This window comes from Myripristis murdjan, chromosome 6 (assembly GCF_902150065.1).
Source record: "Myripristis murdjan chromosome 6, fMyrMur1.1, whole genome shotgun sequence".
NCBI lineage: Eukaryota > Metazoa > Chordata > Actinopteri > Holocentriformes > Holocentridae > Myripristis > Myripristis murdjan.
Genome location: NC_043985.1, coordinates 9,387,682 through 9,411,992, shown reverse-complemented (window position 1 = coordinate 9,411,992; position 24,311 = coordinate 9,387,682). Strand labels below are relative to the sequence as shown.

General features: G+C 43.6%; 3 protein-coding genes across 7 annotated transcripts in view; 1 reads left to right on the top strand and 2 right to left on the bottom strand.

Annotated features, from left to right (window-relative positions):
• LOC115360982 (septin-7-like) overlaps nucleotides 1–2,783 on the top strand; it is a 43,049-nt gene extending 40,266 nt beyond the window's left edge. For all 5 annotated transcript variants that reach the window (XM_030054210.1, XM_030054212.1, XM_030054211.1 and 2 more), the window contains one exon: nucleotides 137–2,783. In XM_030054210.1, the coding sequence (XP_029910070.1) occupies nucleotides 137–176 (40 nt within the window). In that variant the 3' untranslated portion in view covers nucleotides 177–2,783. The remainder of the gene's footprint in view (nucleotides 1–136) is intronic.
• A 643-nt stretch (nucleotides 2,784–3,426) lies between these two features.
• LOC115360985 (C-C motif chemokine 4-like) lies at nucleotides 3,427–9,809 on the bottom strand. Its single transcript, XM_030054214.1, has 4 exons — nucleotides 9,774–9,809; nucleotides 6,948–7,082; nucleotides 4,749–4,869; nucleotides 3,427–4,533 (listed from the first exon to the last, which is right to left on the bottom strand). The coding sequence occupies exons 2-4, from the start codon at nucleotides 7,009–7,011 to the stop codon at nucleotides 4,443–4,445; spliced, it is 276 nt and encodes a 91-aa protein (XP_029910074.1). The 5' UTR covers nucleotides 7,012–7,082; nucleotides 9,774–9,809; the 3' UTR covers nucleotides 3,427–4,442.
• An 11,292-nt stretch (nucleotides 9,810–21,101) lies between these two features.
• LOC115360983 (C-C motif chemokine 3-like) lies at nucleotides 21,102–24,050 on the bottom strand. The gene is made up of 3 exons (XM_030054213.1): nucleotides 23,937–24,050; nucleotides 21,706–21,826; nucleotides 21,102–21,491 (listed from the first exon to the last, which is right to left on the bottom strand). The coding sequence occupies exons 1-3, from the start codon at nucleotides 23,998–24,000 to the stop codon at nucleotides 21,401–21,403; spliced, it is 276 nt and encodes a 91-aa protein (XP_029910073.1). The 5' UTR covers nucleotides 24,001–24,050; the 3' UTR covers nucleotides 21,102–21,400.
• Between the last annotated feature and the right edge of the window lie 261 nt (nucleotides 24,051–24,311).

Here is a 24,311-nt window from a genome sequence, read left to right as displayed (position 1 = left end):
ACAAAAGTGATTCCACTGCCTGTCGTACAGATGTGCACAATCTGACATCAGTACCCAAATATTATTGTACAAAATATATGATGTCTCAAATATAACGTTTCTACATGATAGTGAGGTGTTTTTTTTTCTCTTGTAGGACAATGGAGAAGAACAAGAAGAAAGGAAAAATCTTCTGAGGAGGTGCGACCCGCTCCTTCCTTCCGTTCCCGACAGACAAAAACTCGTTTTTCCTTCATGCCCTCTGACCTTCACATCATGTGACTCTCTAAACCCACACACACGGCGCAGATATGACACTCGGCACATTCCATCACCACATTCCAGATGTGACTTTACTGACACGCAGCACATGTGGCGCGGCGCTCTCACCATGCTCATATACACAGAACATGTTACACACACACACACACTCTCTCTCTCTCTCCCTCTCTCTCTCTCTGTGTGTGTCTCCATCCGTCAAAGCCACTTGGATTTTCCCGGTGAACGTGTGTGTTTGTGACATGATCCTCCTGTTTGCTGACCTTCCAGCAGTGGGCGGAGTCAGACAGGCACACACAGGCTGCAGGACAGGTGGGGTGGTGTTAGGAGTGTGTTAGGTGAGGGGACAGTGTATGTAGGTAGGGATGGGAATCAAGAACCGGAATCGCATGCCTCCTTTTATCGATGTCGGCATCAAGTCCAAGCACCTGAGAGGGGAGATACGCAGACCTGCCCTCCATATTTCCCCTTTTCCCAGTGGGCCGGAGGTCGTCAGCAGGATTTCAGACACCGGGAGAAGGTGGAATACAGAGGCTGACAGAAAACTGATCCGGAATCAATAATCAGTGAATTGATAAAGATAAGCAGAATCCAGTGTGGATACCCAAACCCCATCCCATCAGGCAGGGTTTGGACCAAAATTTAGACAAGAATTTAGAACTGATGCCGGGGGATCGGTCACGTGGGCTTTACTTTAGTGAAACTCCAGTGTAAAATAAATAAAAATGATGGACCTGCTGGCTTTTTCGGGCAAGTTCCTGTACAGAGCTGGAGTTTACAGTCGGGGTCGGTTCTGTGCTCTTCAGGCAAAAATACGCAGCCTAATCTGCTCTCCAGACACTGGCATCAATAAAATCTTGTAAATTCCCATCCTGATATGTGGGTGAAGGTACTCGAGTAAGGCGGGAATTCTCGCACAAAAAAGTGTGTGTGTGTGTGTGGTGAGGAGTGACGACGGTTACAAGCCAGGTGGAAATTGGTCAGAGATGAATTAGTCAGGACGGAGGTGTGTGTGTGTGTGTGTGTGTGTGTGTGTGTGTGTGTGTGTGTGTGTGTGTTGTGTTTACTGCATGGTGAGGGCCACAACACATTTTAACCAACAGAGTGCGGACGTGTTGTCCCGTCCTCACAACTACAGCTGCAGATTTTGGCTCATCGGTCAGAGGTCAGAGGTTAGAGGTACAGTTTGAACAACAAATGTGTGTGTGTGTGTGTGTGTGAGAGAGAGAGAGGTCATAGATAACGCATTCAGAACCATCACACTGATTTGTACTAACCAGAGGACCGAGATAAGAGAGAAACTGCAATACAGAAACCACAACGTTGTCTGTCTGTCTGTCTGTCCCCTGTCTGTCTGTCCCCGCAGCAAACTGCTGTTTTCCTGTCGGGACGGGTGACCATGTTATGCAAAAGCTGCATGGATGTCTATAACTGTGGTTGCAGTGATTTACCAAGATTTTTTATATTTAGAGAGAGAAAGCCTCAGAGGAATGCACCGAGATTCTTATTCTTATTTCTTTTTTTGGGGGGGGGGTCGCTCTGTCCCATTGATTGATTTAAAGTGATGAAAACATCGGCGCCGACATCATCCTCATCCCAAAACCTGGAGTATTCCTCTGAGCTTTCCCTCTCCCTGAAAACCCTCTCTTCCTTCCTTTTTTTCCGGAGAGACTGTACAGAGAATGCCGCCGGCTCCGCCTCAGCTTGCTCTCCCAATATTCTTCTACAGATCCTTCCTCCCTTTGTTTGTGTTTGCTTTTGTTTTTGTAAAGGATAGATGGGATGTGTTCTGACCCAGGTCTGCACCGGTGGCAAGCTTCCCTCTCAGTCAGGTTTTATTTACATATGATGTGATGATGATGATGATGATGATGATCATAATAGTGTATGTACAGTTGAAGGACTACCACTTCTTAAACTTCAAGTCGTTTCCCTCGTCCTGAGTGGCTCCTTGGTGAATCTGTTATTTTAGTCTAGAGTTAGTTTTCTGAACTTCAAGATGCATCTAAACCAGGAAGTGGAAGGGACAAAGAAAAGCTCCCAGAAGCTGCAGGCTGATCGACGGCCAGTTCCTCGACTTATTCCGTGTTTTGTTTACATCATATTTGAGCAGAGCTTCAGCTTTTACATCCCGTCAGTGGATGCACACAAATCTCTTTGCCAGTACACGGCTGCTCTCTTACGCTAGATTTTTTTCCTGAGAAAAGTAATTCTGCAATCCAGCTAGTTAAGAGATAAGAAATATGTTTAAAAAATAAATAAATAAATTGGTGGGAAAAAAAAAAAGTTGAGTAAAAGATGTGTATAACTGAACTTTTCCTGAAAATGTTTTTGAACCCCCCTCCCTGGCAGTAGTAACTCCTGGTTAAGCTAGACCTGAATTTAGTAGAATTTTTTTTTAATCATTATTATTATTATTTTCTTTTTTTTTATATATGTACACTGTTTTCTGCTTCTTGTTTTATCATCTGTTCTCTCTCTAACTGTACATGATTAATATTAAAGATGAGAAGGATATGCTTAAATCCCCACAGTGTGGTCCTCTTCTTCTGCACGTCAGGCTGTGTGTGTGTGTGTGTGTGTGTGTGTGTGTGTGTGTGTGTGTGTGTGTGTGTGTGTGTGTGTGTCCTAAGCAAGCAAAACCATTTATGAAATCACAGAAGATGAGATGTTTAACAGAAGATTATTATGAGTGAGGATCATAAAACACATTCATGTTGGTCTTTAAATAATCATTCTGTTTGAATGCTTGGGTAGTTTAAAAATAAAAACCACAAACAGCAAGCGGCCCTCAGATTACAGTTGATTTTGAAAAAACCTTAGCATTATGAATTTAATAATAAGAGAAGCTAATCTGCTGAGTTCATGTATTACTGGTACCAAAGTTCTAAAAAATCAGAGTAAACCTTCCAGGTATTTTAGGAATCACAACATACAAATAACCAAACTCCCATGTCTCGTTGGGATATTAATGACAAAAACACCACAGATAGAAATTATTCCATCTAGATTTTCAAATGTGATGAAAACGAGAGCCGGGTCTCGTTTCTCCATCATCTGACAGTGAACACATCGCTGTCGACAGTAACAGCTAATAGCTAATAACATATTACATGTTCTGTGTTTCTCAAATCCATTTAGAAAAATACATGTTTTGGTTTTATGATGAAATGAAGCTTTAATGATTCCTGTGGGGAAACTGGGTCGCAGCAGCAAACAGACTGTGGCTAACAGTAAAGCTAAACTAAACGTCTATTCATCTTTTTATTCTTTTTTTTTTTTTATAATTAACCGTTCAATAAAATGAATGACACCCTTATTATGTAATAATGCTGTATTTTGTCATAAAAACTTTGAATGCAAGATGTAATACATTTTCCTGCCTTTTGTAATAAGCTGCTATGGCTGTAATTACATGGGCTGATGAAGGAGGCACAGTTCTGATGAATATGTAATTAGTTCAGTGCATTATGTAATAACATGCCATAACTGCTGTCTGTGTTTACAGCAAGTCCCACACCTCATTGTTTACTTGAATGAAATTGTGCGGTGAATGGCTACGTGTTCTATATTTCACTGGACTTGGTTCCGTCATGTGGTCACGGTTTGTTGGTAGCTGCTCGGTTGAGTTTAGGGAATGGTTAGGCTTAGGCATTAAAACCCAGAGGCTGGTTTGAGCATGAAGATGACCCCCACATGAACAACTGGGCCTGGACTGAACCTGCGGGCCCCTGCCTCGGGGTCCTGGGGTTTCTCCTGATGTCGAGTTTTGAAGGGGGGCAGTTTGCAGGATGTTTAATTTGTTGCGTCTGCAAGGCTCCAGCTGGCCCGCTCGTGAGCGGGGGTGGAGGTCTGATCTGATACACGATCAGCCCCGTCCCTAAATCCTGCAGAGCCCGGCTCTAATCACACAAAATGCAGGGAAATGTTCTACATGTTGCATTCAAGGTTTTTATTACAAATTGTGTATCTTGTTGTAAAATGAGCAAAGTTTCACATTTTGAGAAATGATTACAAAATGAAGCATAATTACATAATGCACTGTCACACACCAACAACAACTGTCAGGAAACTGTAATGCAAAGCCTCTTGGAGAAGACATGGTTCTGTGATATGAAGTGACTTTGCAGGCGGAGCAGCAGCGTGCCGGGGCAGGGGGCGAGGGGCAGGGGCCGCAGGATGTCCTACGCCTGAACACTGAATTCGTTGTAAGCTGCCTGCGCCCACTCCACACTCTGGCTGATGCAGTACTGCCTCCCGTTGGCAGTGTGGACCCTGCAGGGAGAGAGCAACGACGGGGGTGGGGGGGGGGGGGGGGGGGGGATTTTATTTTATTTTATACTTTATAGTTGTGTGTATAATGTCACTTGGAATATCACATTTTGTTTACTTAATGCAGTTTTCTATCTGTCTCTGTATCTGATGGAGATTTGCTTCACTGAAAAAGTGTCAGATGGTTCTCTAAGTGTGAGGCTGAAGCACAAACGTACACAAATGCGCTTTCGGCACAGTTGGTGTAGGTCTTCTTGACATCGATGATTTGTTTTTTGAGGATCTTTCCTGTGTAGAACTTGAAGCAGCATTCTGTGGGGCTCCGGTTCACCGCGTACGCTGTGAAGACAACAGAGATCAGTCACTGCGGCCGAGCTGAGGCTGTGTGTGCTGCCCACGGGGTTGAAAAAGCTAAAAAGTGAATGTAAAAAAAAAAACAACAACAACACTGCAAAAACTCAAAAGCTTACCAAGAATATTTGTCTTATTTCTAGTCAAAATATCTCATTACACTTAAAATAAGACATGATCACCTAAGAAATAACTTGTTTTTAGTGAATTTTCACTTTTTCCACTGGCAAATTTTGCCAATGAATCAAGCAAATTTTCAAGTGAAAATTCAAGTGAAAACTGTCTAAAAACAAATTACTTCTGAGGTGATCATGTCTTATTTTAAGTGTAATGAGATATTTTGACTAGAAATAAGACAAATATTCTCGGTAAGATTTTGAGTTTTTGCAGTGAAGCAGGACAGGTTTGGCCCACCAGGAGTTGACAGGCCTGCAGTGAACTCATACACTGCAAAAAGTCAAAATGTTACCAAGAGTATTTGTCTTATTTCAAGTAAAAATGTCTTATTTCTAGTAAAAATATCTCATTACACTTAAAATAAGACATGATCACTTGTCTTTAGACAATTTTCACCTGTTTTAAGTGAAAATTTACTTGAAACAAGTTATAATTTGCTAGAAACAAGAAACATATTCTGCCAATGGAACAAGCAAATTTTACTTGTGACACAAGTGAACAAGCAAATTTTTACTTGTTCACTTGTGTCACAAGTAAAAATTTGCTTGTTCACTTGTGTCACAAGTAAAATTTGCTAAAATTTGCTTCCATTGGCAGAATTTGTTTCTTGTTTCAAGCTAATTTTAACTTGTTTCAAGTAAATTTTCACTTGAAACAGGTGAAAATTGTCTAAAGACAAGTAATTTCTGAGCTGATCATGTCTTATTTTAAGTGTAATGAGATATTTTGACTAGAAATAAGACATTTTGACTTGAAATAAGACAAATAATCCTGGTAAGATTTGACTTTTTGCAGTGTAACCTCCCACATCGCACAACAGTGCAGTTTTCTGATATAAGTGCACTGCAGGTTATACTATTTAGTTTGCCTGAATAATATCTTACTCATCTTTATCCAAACAATTTCTAGCACTAAAACTGTAGAGTGAAAACAAACTGGAACTGTCTGGGAAAGGTTTTTTTTTTTTTTTTTTTTTTAAATATCTTGATTGTTCTTGATTCTTGTTAAAGGTGCACTATCCCAGTTTACAGAAAATGTAGAATAAGGACGTAATTTGATGGTTTCGTCTGCACAACTGATAGATATTATCATTTTAATTGAAATGCGTCTGAAAAAGATCATTTTAACATCATTAGATGTCTTTAATATCTTTTCTTTAATATCATTTTCCATTTTCTGGTATTTTTTTCTAATGATTGATTGATGAGATGAGAAATTTATTTTCTAGTTTGCTTTTTCTCATGTTTTTGAAAGCGTTCAGGTGAATTTGCTCAGCTTCTAAATGGGTGAATTCACTAGAGACATCAAAACAGCACTATAATATTATGTTTTTATCTCACCACTTTGAATTGATTTGACGAGTCTGACACCTCAACAACTCCATAATTAACGCAAAACAAAATATTCTCTCATATCAGATTTCAAGGGCAAATCACTTCGTGCTTAATGAGAGTCCACTCGGGGGTCAAGAACATGAAAAAGATGAAAAAGAATGTTGAACCCCCTTGGGGTTCAACATTCTTGGTAATATTGGTAATACATTCTTGGTAATATTATACCAAGAATTTTAATCTGCTCTTCAAAAAAAAAAAAAAAAAAAATTAAATGATCTACTGTTAAAAACTGAAACGTGTTTATATTCAGAGCAGTTTCCCTCAGCGGCTTACAGTGAGATATAATTTCAATCTAATTTAAACGTGCACAGCATGTTATTTTTATAGCTGTCATATTGTATTGATAAACGTTATAACAACCAGTAAAATTATACTATTTCAAAAAAAGAAGGTTGAATATTTTCTGTGAAAACAAATACAGGATTAGTTTGCCCAGAAAACAGCCTGAATCTGCCTGTTCTCTCCCTCTAAGCCTCAGACGGGCTGCAGACTTACGCACAGCGTTGCAGTAGCAGACAGCAGCCAGCAGGAGGCCCAGCGTGATGCACACAGTCTTCATGCTGACTTCAGTGTTCGGCAGGTGATGCTCCTTTAACTTTGTCCTCTCAGCTCGGCTCCTCTCGCTTATATCTGTGAGTTGATGCTTACGTCACCACATTCTCAGTATGCCTCAGAATGCATATTCATAGTCATTCCAAGAATCCTGTCAGTAACACCCGCGCCTTCTGAAGCCACAAGCATGCTGTTGGGGGGTGAGCTCAAAGCCGGGGTTCTCACCCTTTGTGAAGTTACCACTTCATATCAGCTTTCAAAAGTGCCAGTGCCAACATTTGCCAGGCCATTACAATAATTTGACTTAAAAGCTTCATAAAACAAAAGCCACATAATTGAACCACACAGAACACACACATCTCATTCAGTTTGCAAGCAGCTCATCCCAGTCATATTCATAGTCATTCCAAGAAACCTGTCAGTAACACCCCCGCCTCCTGAAGCCACCAGCACAGTGGTGTAGTCTACGTGATTTCCGTATAACCACTTAAAAATGCGCAAAGATACGTATCAGTATGTTTTTTTGACATAACGTTCACTTTCCCGTTCATAAAGTCGCCTTCTCTGTGTTACGAAGTGGGCTCTTTTGACCATATTTTGGGGGACACTAGCCTACAGCTGGAGCTAACGTTAACGTTTCAGAAAGGGAGCCAGTGTGTGTGTGTGTGTGTGTGTGTGTGTTTGTTTGTTTACTGCATGGTGAGGGCCACAACACATTTTAACCAACAGAGTGCGGACGTGTTGTCCCGTCCTCACAACTACAGCTGCTGATTTTGGCTCATCGGTCAGAGGTTAGAGGTACAGTTTGAATAACAAATGTGTGTGTGTGTGTATGTGAGAGAGAGAGGGGGGGGGGGGGGGGGGGGTCACAGATAACGCATTCAGAACCATCACACTGATTTGTACTAACCAGAGGACCGAGATAAGAGAGAAGCTGCAATACAGAAACCACAACGTCGTCTGTCTGTCTGTCTGTCCTCTGCCTGTCTGTCTGTCTGTCTGTCCTCTGTCTGTCTGTCTGTCTGTCTGTCCCCGCAGCAAACTGCTGTTTTCCTGTCGGGACGGGTGACCATGTTATGCAAAAGCTGCATGGATGTCTATAACTGTGGTTGCAGTGATTTACCAAGATTTTTTATATTTAGAGAGAGAAAGCGGGGGGGGGGGGGGGGGGGGGGGGGGTCGCTCCGTCCCATTGTTCGATTTAAAGTGATGAAAACATCGGCGCCGACATCATCCTCATCCCAAAACCTGGAGTATTCCTCTGAGCTTTCCCTCTCCCTGAAAACCCTCTCTTCCTTCCTTTTTTTCCGGAGAGACTGTACAGAGAATGCCGCCGGCTCCGCCTCAGCTTGCTCTCCCAATATTCTTCTACAGATCCTTCCTCCCTTTGTTTGTGTTTGCTTTTGTTTTTGTAAAGGATAGATGGGATGTGTTCTGACCCAGGTCTGCACCGGGGGCAAGCTTCCCTCTCAGTCAGGTTTTATTTACATATGATGTGATGATGATGATGATGATGATCATCATCATAATAGTGTATGTACAGTTGAAGGACTACCACTTCTTAAACTTCAAGTCGTTTCCCTCGTCCTGAGTGGCTCCTTGGTGAATCTGTTATTTTAGTCTAGAGTTAGTTTTCTGAACTTCAAGATGCATCTAAACCAGGAAGTGGAAGGGACAAAGAAAAGCTCCCAGAAGCTGCAGGCTGATCGACGGCCAGTTCCTCGACTTATTCCGTGTTTTGTTTAGGCGGTAAGATTTTGAGTTTTTGCAGTGAAGCAGGACAGGTTTGGCCCACCAGGAGTTGACAGGCCTGCAGTGAACTCATACACTGCAAAAAGTCAAAATGTTACCAAGAGCATTTGTCTTATTTCAAGTAAAAATGTCTTATTTCTAGTAAAAATATCTCATTACACTTAAAATAAGACATGATCACTTGTCTTTAGACAATTTTCACCTGTTTCAAGTGAAAATTTACTTGAAACAAGTTAAAATTTGCTAGAAACAAGAAACATATTCTGCCAATGGAGCAAGCAAATTTTACTTGTGACACAAGTGAACTTTGCTAAAATTTGCTTCCATTGGCAGAATTTGTTTCTTGTTTCAAGCTAATTTTAACTTGTTTCAAGTAAATTTTCACTTGAAACAGGTGAAAATTGTCTAAAGACAAGTAATTTCTGAGCTGATCATGTCTTATTTTAAGTGTAATGAGATATTTTGACTAGAAATAAGACATTTTGACTTGAAATAAGACAAATAATCCTGGTAAGATTTGACTTTTTGCAGTGTAACCTCCCACATCGCACAACAGTGCAGTTTTCTGATATGTCTGTCTGTCTGTCCTCTGTCTGTCTGTCTGTCTGTCTGTCTGTCCCCGCAGCAAACTGCTGTTTTCCTGTCGGGACGGGTGACCATGTTATGCAAAAGCTGCATGGATGTCTATAACTGTGGTTGCAGCAACTACCTAACTACATATTTCCAGCATTCAGTTAATTAAATAATAGTAAAAACTATCAAAATATGTATTTCAGTATAGAGATTTACATGTTTCTTTCTTTCTTTACTTCTGTACTGGCGAGTGGCAGCCTTTTCAGCAGCTCCGTGTATGTCCGTGTTTGTTGTTTACTTTTTTGTTGAGTTGTTCCGTTTTTTATTTTTGTACCTCCGTGTGCTACCTGACTATGGATCTTCACCCGGTGAAACTCGTTTACTTGAGAAAACAACTACTTTCTCTGAAGACCAAGTCCCGTGTCGGCGTGGTTCCACATTTACCTGACGAGGTGAGGAGACCGTTCCGAGGCTGTAGAGCCGGCGCTAAGCTGGAGGCTAAAGGCTGAATTATGCTTCAGCGTTGGAAGAGCGTACGGGGGTTGTGCGAAGCACGCATTTCCTGCGCAGCGCGTGTGTGTCCAACATACCTCTGCAAACACACAGAGCAATCCTCCTCCCACCAACGTAGACACTGTGACGTATGGTCGCTGCTCTTCTGTGGCGAGTGGACGAGTCGTATAGGTGCGGGCACTCTCCAAAGTTTTCAAACACAACCGACGAGTCGAGACACAACAGTTTAAAAAAAAAAAAAAAAAACGGCGCTGACGGCACAACAACAGGAATGTGATGCCGGTTGCAATGAAATGCCGGAAATAGTGTACTTCGGCGGACCAATCACAGCTCTTGTGGGGCTGCGGAGGGTCCGCGTAGTTACAATTTTTGGGAGGCGCGCGGCAAGGCTCTGCGGCGGTCGCACAACCCCCGTAAGCTTCGCACAACCTCCGTACGCTCTTCCTACGCGGAAGCATAATTCAGCCTTAAGCGGCTGGAGAAGAAGTGGCGATACAAACCTACGGTACCTGCGGTAATCATGGGGAATGTGAACTCACTGCCCAATAAAGGCTGAATTATGCTTCAGCGTTTGAAGAGCGTACGGGGGTTGTGCGAAGCACGCATTTCCTACGCAGCGCGTGTGTGTCCAACATACCTCTGCAAACACACAGAGCAATTCTCCTCCCACCAACGTAGACCCTGTGACGTATGGTCGCTGCTCTTCTGTGGCGAGTGGACGAGTCGTATAGGTGCGGGCACTCTCCAAAGTTTTCAAACACAACCGACGAGTCGAGACACAACAGTTTTTTTTTAAAAAAACAAAACAAAAAAAAAAAAACGGCGCTGACGGCACAACAACAGGAATGTGATGCCGGTTGCAACGAAATGCCGGAAATAGTGTACTTCGGCGGACCAATCATAGCTCTTGTGGGGCTGCGGAGGGTCCGCGTAGTTACAATTTTTGGGAGGCGCGCGGCAAGGCCCTGCGGCGGTCGCACAACCCCCGTAAGCTCCGCACAACCTCCGTACGCTCTTCCTACGCGGAAGCATAATTCAGCCTTAAGATCGACGAGCTGGCTGCGCTGGTGAAAAATGTCAAGACCTACAGAGAGTGCAGTTTGTTGTGCTTTACTGAAACGTGGCTAACGACTAGCATCCCAGACGCTAACGTGGAGCTACCCGGCTTCAGCACAGTCAGGTCGGACTGAGACAACAAAGCCTGCGGGAAGCGGAAAGGAGGGGGGCTCGCGGTGTACGTGAACACAAGGTGGTGTAACCCTGGGCATGTAAGTGTGAAGATCTGCATCTGCTGCAGGGACATCGAACTTCTGGCCGTAAGTTTACGTCCCTATTACTTGCCCAGAGAGTTTGGACACGCCATTGTGGTCATTGTTTACATTCCGCCCCGAGCCGACGCGGAAGTCGCGTGTGACGTCATCCACTCCGCTGTTGATAAACTCTCAACACAACATCCAGAGGCGCTTGTGTTGATCTCCGGGGACTTCAATAATGTGACCCTAGACAAGACACTTCCTGCTTTTTTCCAGTATGTGGACTGTAACACCAGGGGAAATAAGACTATTGACCTGCTGTATGCAAATGTAAAGGATGCATACAGGGCCACCCCACTGCCTGCACTGGGAAAAGCTGACCATAATCTAGTTCTGCTGCAGCCTCACTACAAACCAAAGGTGAGGAGGCTACCCACAACCACACGGTCATTCAGAAAGTGGTCTCCTGAGGCAGAGCACGCTCTGAGAGACTGCTTTGGCACTACTGACTGGGATGTACTGCAGGGGTCGCACAGCGGGAACATCGAGGGGGTTGTAGACTGCACCACTGACTACATTAACTTCTGTATGGACGTTGTTGTTCCTGTAAGAACGGTGCGCTGCTATGCGAACAACAAGCCCTGGATCACGAGTCACATTAAAGGCCTCCTGAACCAGAAGAAGAAGGCCTTCAAAGACGATGATAAGCAGGAGCTGAAACGCGTGCAGCAGGAACTCAGAGTCCAGCTCAGGGAGGCAAAGGAGCAATACAGAGGGAAGTTGGAGCAGAAGCTGCAGAACAACAGCATGAGGGAGGTGTGGGACAGCATGAAGATCATCACCGGCTGCAGATCCAGGCAGGGGGCCACCATTGAGGGGGATGGGGGGAGGGCGAACAAGTTGAACAACTTTTTCAACAGGTTTGACCACCCCATCTCACTCTCACCTCTGATCACCCTGCCCCCCACACCCTCATCTGCTCCCCTCCCCCCGCTACAAGTGGACAGATGCGATGAGGAGACCACCTCCCTGCCTACAATCACAGCAGCCCAGGTGTGTAGAGAGCTGAGGAGGCTTCACCCCGGCAAAGCTGCAGGTCCAGATGGAGTATCCCCACGACTGCTGAAGGCCTGCGCGTCAGAGCTGGGAGACCCTCTGCAGCACATCTTCAATCTGAGCCTGGAGCAGGGGAGGGTCCCACTGCGGTGGAAAACATCATGCATCGTCCCAGTCCCAAAGAAGCCACGTCCTGCAGAGCTGAATGACTTCAGGCCGGTCGCCCTGACGTCACATGTGATGAAGACCATGGAGCGGCTGCTGCTACACCATCTGAGACCGCAGGTGAGCCATGCCCTCGACCCTCTGCAGTTTGCATACCAGGAGAAGGTGGGAGTGGAGGACGCCATTGTCTACATGCTACACCGATCCCTCTCTCACCTGGACAGGGGCAGTGGTGCTGTGAGAATCACATTTCTGGATTTCTCCAGCGCCTTCAATACCATCCAGCCCCAGCTGCTTGGTCACAAACTGACTGATATGGGAGTAGGCTCACACCTGACGGCATGGATCATGGACTATCTGACAGGCAGACCTCAGTATGTGCGACTGGGGGACTGACACTGTGATCAGCAGCACAGGAGCGCCGCAGGGGACTGTGCTCTCTCCAGTCCTGTTCACCCTGTACACGTCGGACTTCCAGTACAACTCGGAGTCCTGCCACGTGCAGAAGTTCGCGGACAACACGGCCATCGTGGGATGTATCAGCGGTGGACAGGAGGAGGAGTACAGGAAACTCATCCAGGACTTCGTAGCATGGTGTGGTTCCAACCACCTCCACCTGAACACCTCCAAGACAAAAGAAATGGTGGTGGACTTCAGGAGGACCAGGCCTCACCCGGAGCCCATAAGCATCAACGGTGCCTGTGTGGAAATGGTGCAGACCTACAAATACCTGGGAGTGCAGCTGGATGATAGACTGGACTGGACGGCCAACACTGAGGCTCTGTGCAGGAAAGGACAGAGCCGACTGTACTTCCTCAGGAGGCTGGCGTCCTTCAACATCTGCAAAAAACTGCTGCTGATGTTCTACCAATCTGTTGTGGCGAGCGCCCTCTTCTATGCGGTGGTGTGCTGGGGAGGCAGCATCAAGAAGAGGGACGCCTCACGACTGGACAAACTGGTGAGGAAAGCGGGCTCTGTTGTGGGCACACAACTTGAGAGCCTGACATCTGTGGCAGAGCAACGGGCGCTGAGCAGGCTCCTGTCAATCATGGACAATCCACTGCATCCACTGCACAGCGCCACCACCAGGCAGAGGAGCAGCTTCAGTGACATCTATCTATCTATCTATCTATCTATCTATCTACTGTACATGTTTTCTAAGATGTTGACAGATATGCCATGAAATGCATGTGTGTTATGGCAATGGCCAAAGTGGAACTATACAGCAGTACAGAGATAGGATACCATTTAGCCTAAAGGCATTTTTAATAAAGCCAAAGAGGAAAGAAAGAGTGACAACACAAAGTTGCGTATGATGACACAGTCCACCACAGTAGCAAAGGGCAGTGCACTGAAGTGCTGCCTTGGCACATTTGCATCTTCCACAACATCCCTTTTTGCAACCACAGTGGAGGAGGTTGCGACATGTAACACAAGTTGCCAGGAAGGAGAACAGCTCAGCTTTGTTCTCATCAATACGTAGATACTCAATGTGTCAACGAATTCCCTTCCCTCTCTTGCTGCATGTTTTCAGCCTTCAGCGTTTCTAGTTAACCAGACAATACCCCACAAAATTTCCCATCAAGAGGAAAAAAAACCTGCCTCTAATTGGCTGGCCTCCAGTCCAAGAAAAATCCAAGTCTCAACAAGAAATGACTGAAGAATGACTGTTCCTTGTTCTTGAGGCTCAACATTGCATCACAGAATGTGATGGAAATCTGGTTGAGTTCTTTGAGCATGAAAACCAGGCATGTCCACCAGCACGGTCACAAATGGGCAAGCTGAGAACTGGTACCAAGTCGAATTTGGTGGGCTGTTTGATGGACCTGGTTCCTTCACATGAAAATGCATCCATTCCCACTGTCCAGGTCATCATTCCTGTGGTAGCCAAGGCACAGAAGGCACGAGTCACATCACTGAAGTTTTTCCATGTATCCCATGTCGTCTTCTTGCCCCTGCCTCCAAATGACGACACAGTCTCACAACCAGTAAAGGCAAGGAACATTGGCAAGGCTACACATCGATCCGGGCATAATGCCCTCGCCATCTCATGAGTTGCTAAATGCCAGAAATTCTTCCCAGCTCCAAAGGCAACCCACAAATGGGCAATGTTGAGGCGTTGGGCTGCCATCACTGCCAGTACCAGCACATCTGTGTCAACTGTGCATATAGAGAGGTTGTCATACCCTTCCTTCACAGCATCTTCCAGGTGTAGTATGATACATGTATCAGCCTCCACATGTGTGCATGGTGCAAAACCTGATGTATCTTGGGGCTGAGTACAGATGACTTCAGCATGATGAGTGCTGATTGCCTGTTTCTCAGTGGCAACGGATGTAACACAAGTTGCCAGGAAGGAGAACAGCTGGCAGTTTTTTTTTTCTCTTGATGGGAAATTTTGTGGGGTATTGTCTAGTTAACTAGAAACGCTGAAGGCTGAAACATGCAGCAAGAGAGGGAAGGGAATTCGTTGACACATTGAGTATCTACGAATTGATGAGAACAAAGCTGAGCTGTTCTCCTTCCTGGCAACTTGTGTTACATGTCGCAACCTCCTCCACTGTGGTTGCAAAAAGGGATGTTGTGGAAGATGCAAATGTGCCAAGGCAGCACTTCAGTGCACTGCCCTTTGCTACTGTGGTGGACTGTGTCATCATATGCAACTTTGTGTTGTCACACTTTCTTTCCTCTTTGGCTTTATTAAAAATGCCTTTAGGCTAAATGGTATCCTGTCTCTGTACTGCTGTATAGTTCCACTTTGGCCATTGCCATAACACACGTGCATTTCATGGCATATCTGTCAACATCTTAGAGGCCACTCACACTGGCAAGTTTGATCCGCGCCCAAGCACGATTGCCCTTAAAATCCGGATTCTTTGACCAGTGTGATCGCTCCGTATCGTGCTTGAATACAGTACACTTCCCCCGCTCTGGCACGGTTGGAAGGGGTGTGCTTCTGCACGGTACGGGCGCGTACACGAGCACATGCACGGTCACGCACGCAGTGCGCGGATGTAAATCATGCAACTTTCCTCCTGCCTCTGCAAAATTGTTTAATGTGCGCAGCGCGATTACCGGCGAATGGCGGCGTTGCGCAATCAATAATCAACCATGTTGTCTGTGTCATTGTCCGTTGTGCTGCTGCAACGCGTATAAACAAAAGTCGGTTAATAATGACAGTACAGCAGTCTGTGTGCGGAGAAACGGCAGACCTGGTGCTGGCCGGCACCGCGTCGGCACCGGCCGGCACTGGCCGCGGCACCGCGCGGTGTGCGGTCACCCGGTCTGCCGGATCTGACAGGTGCCGCTCCGGCTGTCAGTTGGACCTTTCTGAAGAAGGAGGAAGTTACCTCCGAAACTGTCAAGGTAAATAAAACATCCCATGTCTGATTAAAAGGACCAAAAACGTTTTTTAGTTAAAAGGAAGACATGATGTATTTGAACTACATTTATTTATAATGACGTCGGGCCATGCCTGTTGTTGTCGTATTTCAACGTGATGACGTGCACACCGGGGGCAATCGTGCTTGGGCGCGTTTGGGAAAAAGGTAATGTGAGTGCAGGCCAGCCGGGGACTGGGGAGGGGGGGATTTTGGCTTTAGCACGATACGGGCTCAAACTTGCCAATGTGAGTGGGCCCTTAGAGGCCACTCACACTGGCAAGTTTGATCCGCGCCCAAGCACGATTGCCCTTAAAATCCGGATTCTTTGACCAGTGTGATCGCTCCGTATCGTGCTTGAATACAGTACACTTCCCCCGCTCTGGCACGGTTGGAAGGGGTGTGCTTCTGCACGGTACGGGCGCGTACACGAGCACATGCACGGTCACGCACGCAGTGCGCGGATGTAAATCATGCAACTTTCCTCCTGCCTCTGCAAAATTGTTTAATGTGCGCAGCGCGATTACCGGCGAATGGCGGCGTTGCGCAATCAATAATCAACCATGTTGTCTGTGTCATTGTCCGTTGTGCTGCTGCAACCGCGTATAAACAAAAGTCGGTTAATAATGACAGTACAGCAGTCTGTGTGCGGAGAAACGGCAGACCTGGTGCTGGCCGGCACCGCGTCGGCACCGGCCGGCACTGGCCGCGGCACCGCGCGGTGTGCGGTCACCCGGTCTGCCGGATCTGACAGGTGCCGCTCCGGCTGTCAGTTGGACCTTTCTGAAGAAGGAGGAAGTTACCTCCGAAACTGTCAAGGTAAATAAACATCCCATGTCTGATTAAAAGGACCAAAAACGTTTTTTAGTTAAAAGGAAGACATGATGTATTTGAACTACATTTATTTATAATGACGTCGGGCCATGCCTGTTGTTGTCGTATTTCAACGTGATGACGTGCACACCGGGGGCAATCGTGCTTGGGCGCGTTTGGGAAAAAGGTAATGTGAGTGCAGGCCAGCCGGGGACTGGGGAGGGGGGGGATTTTGGCTTTAGCACGATACGGGCTCAAACTTGCCAATGTGAGTGGGCCCTTAGAAAACATGTACAGTATACTCTATACCGAAATACATATTTTGATGGTTTTTACTATTATTTAATTAACTGAATGCTGGAAATATGTAGTTAGGTAGTTGCTAGCATGTTGTAAATAGTACCATTGTATTCCTCATCCTTGAAAATGTAGGATTAGCCACCAGGATCAAGATCCTAGGTGGTCAAGAAGCTGAGTTACAGGTAAAATCACAGCAGGTGTCAGCCATTTTGAAAAATGGTTGCCACGGTTACCACGGGACAAATCTGCGATGGCCCTATAGCCAAAATGATCCTTAGGGCATGCTCTAACAGTGTGCCAAATTTCATGCTTGTATCGTGAAGTGCACGATTCCATCAAAATATTGCGCATAGCTGCTGGACTAAGAGGAATGCACCGAGATTCTTATTCTTATTTCTTTTTTTTTGGGGGGGGGGCGGAGGGTCGCTCCGTCCCATTGATCGATTTAAAGTGATGAAAACATCGGCGCCGACATCATCCTCATCCCAAAACCTGGAGTATTCCTCTGAGCTTTCCCTCTCCCTGAAAACCCTCTCTTCCTTCCTTTTTTTCCGGAGAGACTGTACAGAGAATGCCGCCGGCTCCGCCTCAGCTTGCTTGCTTGTTTTTGTTTTTGTAAAGAATAGATGGGATGTGTTCTGACCCAGGTCTGCACCGGGAGCAAGCTTCCCTCTCAGTCAGGTTTTATTTACATATGATGTGATGATGATGATGATCATCATCATCATAATAGTGTATGTACAGTTGAAGGACTACCACTTCTTAAACTTCAAGTCGTTTCCCTCGTCCTGAGTGGCTCCTTGGTGAATCTGTTATTTTAGTCTAGAGTTAGTTTTCTGAACTTCAAGATGCATCTAAACCAGGAAGTGGAAGGGACAAAGAAAAGTGGTAAAGTGTTAAAACTATGTGCAGACCAGTTAAGTGTGATTTTTCATTTCATTTTCTTGGAATCGTTAAGGCTGCAACGTGTTCCCAAGATTTGGAAACATTCGGTGATAGTTCCTGTGCCCAAGAATAGCTCCCCTGTGGCACTGAATGATTTTAGACCTGTAGCCTTGACCTCTCTTGTAATGAAGTCTTTTGAAAAGATCATTAAAAGGGAGATTTCACCCCAGGTTGAACACCTCCTCGACCCATTTCAGTTTGCATATAGACTTGGCCGAGGTATGGAGGATGCGGTGGTTAGTCTTTTGCATTTGTTGTTCAAACACCTGGAAGCCCCAAAAACCCATGCCAGAGTCTTATTTGTGGATTTTTCATCTGCGTTTAACACCATACAACCTCACCTGTTGGTTGAAAGGCTTATTGATAATTTCAAACTTGACCCCAATTTAATTGGCTGGATTTTAGATTTTCTTACCAATAGGACACAGTGCGTGAAGGTAAATGGTGTGTGCTCTAATGTTCTCCCTTCCTCTACAGGTTCTCCTCAGGGTTGTTGTCTATCTCCACTTTTATATATCTTGTACACTAACGAGTGTCGCAGTAATGTCAATAACAGATACATCTTAAAATTTGCTGACGACACGGCTATTGTTAGCCTTTTGGAGGGGGATGAGACGGGACATGGGCAGGTTGTGGATGACTTTGTATCCTGGTGTGATAATTCTTTCCTCCAATTAAACGTTGCCAAAACCAAAGATATGGCTATCGATTTCAGGAAAGCCCCACCTTGCCCTCTACCTATTTTTATTAAGGCAGCTGCCATTGAGATGGTGGACAATTATAAATATTTGGGTGTGGTTATTGACCATAAGCTATGTTTTGAGCCTCATGTTGATGCCACCTCTAAAAAGGTCCAGAAGAGACTATTCTTTCTAAGAAAGATGAGATCTTTTAATGTTTGCACTAATATGTTGTCTCTTTTTTATAGAAGCGTTATTGAATCTGTTTTATCCTTTTGTATTATCGCTTGGTTCGGGAATTTGAATCTGGCCAACAAGAACCGTTTGAGCAGATTGGTGAAAGCTGCTGGCAAAGTTTCTGGGTGCCAATATGAGGGCCTTTTGGCCATCTACAATAAACAGGTCCTGCGGAAGGCTCGTTCTATATTGGACTGCCTGAACCACCCACTTCAGAGTGAGTTTGACTTGTTGCCTTCGGGCCATCGTTTCCGGGCCCCGACTGGGAGGACAAAAAGACTCCAAGTGTCATTTGTCCCTTCTGCTGTTCACCTCCTTAACAGCAATAAACACTGAGACTGTTGGTCTATTTCTGCCCTGTGTCTGGTGTGCACCTGCACCTTTTGATTCCGAGGGTCTCTCTTTTGGTATAAGCTCTTGATCTTAAATCCTGCTGTGAAGCTGTTTTATGTCACATTGTTTATTTGTTGTGTTGGCTATCTTGTGTATGTTTGTTGTTCTGGCTGCAATACCAATTTCCCCGAGGGGACAATAAATTAAATTGAATTGAATTGAATTGAATTGAATTGAATTGAATTGAATTGAATTGAATTGAATTGAATTGAAAGAAAAGCTCCCAGAAGCTGCAGGCTGATCGACGGCCAGTTCCTCGACTTATTCCGTGTTTTGTTTACATCATATTTGAGCAGAGCTTCAGCTTTTACATCCCGTCAGTGGATGCACACAAATCTCTTTGCCAGTACACGGCTGCTCTCTTACGCTAGATTTTTTCCTGAGAAAAGTAATTCTGCAATCCAGCTAGTTAAGAGATAAGAAATATGTTTTAAAAAATAAATAAATAAATTGGTGGGGAAAAAAATAAGTTGAGTAAAAGATGTGTATAACTGAACTTTTCGTGAAAATGTTTTTGAACTCCCCTCCCTGGCAGTAATAACTCCTGGTTAAGCTAGACCTGAATTTAGTAGATTTTTTTTTTTTAAATCATTATTATTATTATTTTCTTTTTTATATATATGTACACTGTTTTCTGCTTCTTGTTTTATCATCTGTTCTCTCTCTAACTGTACATGATTAATATTAAAGATGAGAAGGATATGCTTAAATCCCCACAGTGTGGTCCTCTTCTTCTGCACGTCAGGCTGTGTGTGTGTCTGTGTGTGTGTGTGTGTGTGTGTGTGTGTGTTCTAAGCGAGCAAAAACATATTTATGAAATCACAGAAGATGAGATGTTTAACAGAAGATTATTATGAGCAAGGATCATAAAACACATTCATGTTGGTCTTTAAATAATCATTCTGTTTGAATGCTTGGGTAGTTTAAAAATAAAAACCACAAACAGCAAGCGGCCCTCAGATTAAAGTTGATTTTGAAAAAACCTTAGGATTATGAATTAAATAATGAGAGAAGCTAATCTGCTGAGTTCATGTATTAATAGTACCAAAGTCCTAAAAAATCAGAGTAAACCTTCCAGGTATTTTAGGAATCACAACATACAAATAACCAAACTCCCATGTCTCGTTGGGATATTAATGACAAAAACACCACAGATAGAAATTATTCCATCTAGATTTTCAAATGTGATGAAAACGAGAGCCGGGTCTCGTTTCTCCATCATCTGACAGTGAACACATCGCTGTCGACACAGCTGCTAATAACATATTACATGTTCTGTGTTTCTCACATCCATTTAGAAAAATACATGTTTTGGTTTTATGATGAAATGAAGCTTTAATGATCCCTGTGGGGAAACTGGGTCGCAGCAGCAAACAGACTGTGGCTAACAGTAAAGCTAAACTAAACGTCTATTCATCTTTTTATTCTTTTTTTTTATAATTAATCGTTCAATAAAATGAATGACACCCTTATTATGTAATAATGCTGTATTTTGTCATAAAAACTTTGAATGCAAGATGTAATACATTTTCCTGCCTTTTGTAATAAGCTGCTATGGCTGTAATTACATGGGCTGATGAAGGAGGCACAGTTCTGATGAATATGTAATGAGTTCAGTGCATTATGTAATAACATGCCATAACTGCTGTCTGTGTTTACAGCAAGTCCCACACCTCATTGTTTACTTGAATGAAATTGTGCGGTGAATGGCTACGTGTTCTATATTTCACTGGACTTGGTTCCGTCATGTGGTCACGGTTTGTTGGTAGCTGCTCGGTTGAGTTTAGGGAATGGTTAGGCTTAGGCATTAAAACCCAGAGGCTGGTTTGAGCATGAAGATGACCCCCACATGAACAACTGGGCCTGGACTGAACCTGCGGGCCCCTGCCTCGGGGTCCTGGGGTTGCTCCTGATGTCGAGTTTTGAAGGGGGGCAGTTTGCAGGATGTTTAATTTGTCGGGTCTGCAAGGCTCCAGCTGGCCCGCTCGTGAGCGGGGTTGGAGGTCTGATCTCTACACGATCAGCCCCGTGCCTAAACCCTGCAGAGCCCGGCTCTAATCACACAAAATGCAGGGAAATGTTCTACCTGTTGCATTCAAGGTTTTTATTACAAATTGTGTATCTTGTTGTAAAATGAGCAAAGTTTCACATTTTGAGAAATGATTACAAAATGAAGCATAATTACATAATGCACTGTCACACACCAACAACAACTGTCAGGAAACTGTAATGCAAAGCCTCTTGGAGAAGACATGGTTCTGTGATATGAAGTGACTTTGCAGGCGGAGCAGCAGCGTGCCGGGGCAGGGGGCGGGGGGCAGGGGCCGCGGGACGTCCTACGCCTGAACATTGAATTTGTTGTAAGCTGCCTGCGCCCACTCCACACTCTGGCTGATGCAGTACTGCCTCCCGTTGGCAGTGTGGACCCTGCAGGGAGAGAGCAACGACGGGGGTGGGGGGGGGGGGGGGGGGGGATTTTATTTTATTTTATAGTTTATAGTTGTGTTTATAATGTCACTTGGAATATCACATTTTGTTTACTTAATGCAGTTTTCTATCTGTCTCTGTATCTGATGGAGATTTGCTTCACTGAAAAAGTGTCAGATGGTTCTCTAAGTGTGAGGCTGAAGGACAAACGTACACAAATGCGCTTTCGGCACAGTTGGTGTAGGTCTTCTTGACATCGATGATTTGTTTTTTGGGGATCTTTCCTGTGTAGAACTTGAAGCAGCATTCTGCGGGGCTCCAGTTCACCGCGTACGCTGTGAAGACAACAGAGATCAGTCACTGCGGCCGAGCTGAGGCTGTGTGTGCTGCCCACGGGGTTGAAAAAGCTAAAAGTGAATGTAAAAAAAAAAAACAACAACAGCACTGCAAAAACTCAAAAGCTTACCAAGAATATTTGTCTTATTTCTAGTCAAAATATCTCATTACACTTAAAATAAGACATGATCACCTCAGAAGTAATTTGTTATCACCTAAGAAATAACTTGGTTTTAGACAATTTTCACTTGTTACAAGTGAATTTTCACTTTTTCCACTGGCAAATTTTGCCAATGAATCAAGCAAATTTTCAAGTGAAAATTCACTTGAAACAAGTGAAAACTGTCTAAAAACAAATTACTTCTGAGGTGATCATGTATTATTTTAAGTGTAATGAGATATTTTGACTAGAAATAAGACAAATATTCTCGGTAAGATTTTGAGTTTTTGCAGTGAAGCAGGACAGGTTTGGCCCACCAGGAGTTGACAGGCCTGCAGTGAACTCATACACTGCAAAAAGTCAAAATGTTACCAAGAGTATTTGTCTTATTTCAAGTAAAAATGTCTTATTTCTAGTAAAAATATCTCATTACACTTAAAATAAGACATGATCACTTGTCTTTAGACAATTTTCACCTGTTTCAAGTGAAAATTTACTTGAAACAAGTTAAAATTTGCTAGAAACAAGAAACATATTCTGCCAATGGAACAAGAAAATTTTACTTGTGACACAAGCGAACAAGCAAATTTTTACTTGTTCACTTGTGTCACAAGTAAAAATTTGCTTGTTCGCTTGTGTCACAAGTAAAATTTGCTAAAATTTGCTTCCATTGGCAGAATTTGTTTCTTGTTTCAAGCTAATTTTAACTTGTTTCAAGTAAATTTTCACTTGAAACAGGTGAAAATTGTCTAAAGACAAGTAATTTCTGAGCTGATCATGTCTTATTTTAAGTGTAATGAGATATTTTGACTAGAAATAAGACATTTTGACTTGAAATAAGACAAATAATCCTGGTAAGATTTGACTTTTTGCAGTGTAACCTCCCACATCGCACAACAGTGCAGTTTTCTGATATAAGTGTACTGCAGGTTATACTGTGTTTAGTTTGCCTGAATAATATCTTACTCATCTTTATCCAAACAATTTCTAGCACTAAAACTGTAGAGTGAAAATAAACTGGAACTGTCTGGAAAAGGGTTTTTTTTTTTTTTTTTTTTTAAATATCTTGATTGTTCTTGGTTCTTGTTAAAGGTGCACTATCCCAGTTTACAGAAAATGTAGAATAAGGACGTAATTTGATGGTTTCGTCTGCACAACTGATAGATATTATCATTTTAATTGAAATGCGTCTGAAAAAGATAATTTTAACATCATTAGATGTCTTTAATATCTTTTCTTTAATATCATTTTCCGTTTTCTTGTATTTTTTTCTAGTGATTGATTGATGAGATGAGAAATTTATTTTCTAGTTTGCTTTTTCTCATGTTTTTGAAAGCGTTCAGGTGAATTTGCTCAGCTTCTAAATGGGTGAATTCACTAGAGACATCAAAACAGCACTATAATATTATGTTTTTATCTCACCACTTTGAATTGATTTGACGAGTCTGACACCTCGACAACTCCATAATTAACGCAAAACAAAATATTCTCTCATATCAGATTTCAAGGGCAAATCACTTTGTGCTTAATGAGAGTCCACGTGGGGGTCCAGAACATGAAAAAGTTTGAAAGCCCCCGGGTTGGATATTAGTTAAACCCGCTACTAATATTACCAAGAATTTTAATCTGCTCTTCAAAAAAAAAAAATAAAATAAAATAAAATAAACGTTCTACTGTTAAAAACTAAAACGTGTTTATATTCAGAGCAGTTTCCCTCAGTGGCTTACAGTGAGATATAATTTTAATATAATTTAAATGTGCACAGGATGTTATTTTTATAGCTGTCATATTGTATTGATAAACGTTATAACAACCAGTAAAATTATACTATTTCAAAAAAAGAAGGTTGAATATTTTCTGTGAAAACAAATACAGGATTAGTTTGCCCAGAAAACAGCCTGAATCTGCCTGTTCTCTCCCTCTAAGCCTCAGACGGGCTGCAGACTTACGCACGGCGTTGCAGTAGCAGACAGCGGCCAGCAGGAGGCCCAGCGTGATGCACACAGTCTTCATGCTGACTTCAGTGTTCGGCAGGTGATGCTCCTTTAACTTTGTTCTCTCAGCTCGGCTCCTCTCGCTTATAGCTGTGAGTTGACGCATACGTCACCACATTCTCAGTATGCCTCAGAATGCATATTCATAGTCATTCCAAGAAACCTGTCAGTAACACCCGCGCCTTCTGAAGCCACGAGCATGCTGTTGGGGGGTGAGCTCAAAGCCGGGGTTCTCACCCTTTACCACAGTGAAGTTACCACTTCATATGAGCTTTCAAAACTGCCAGTGCCAACATTTGCCAGGCCATTACAATAATTTGACTTAAAAGC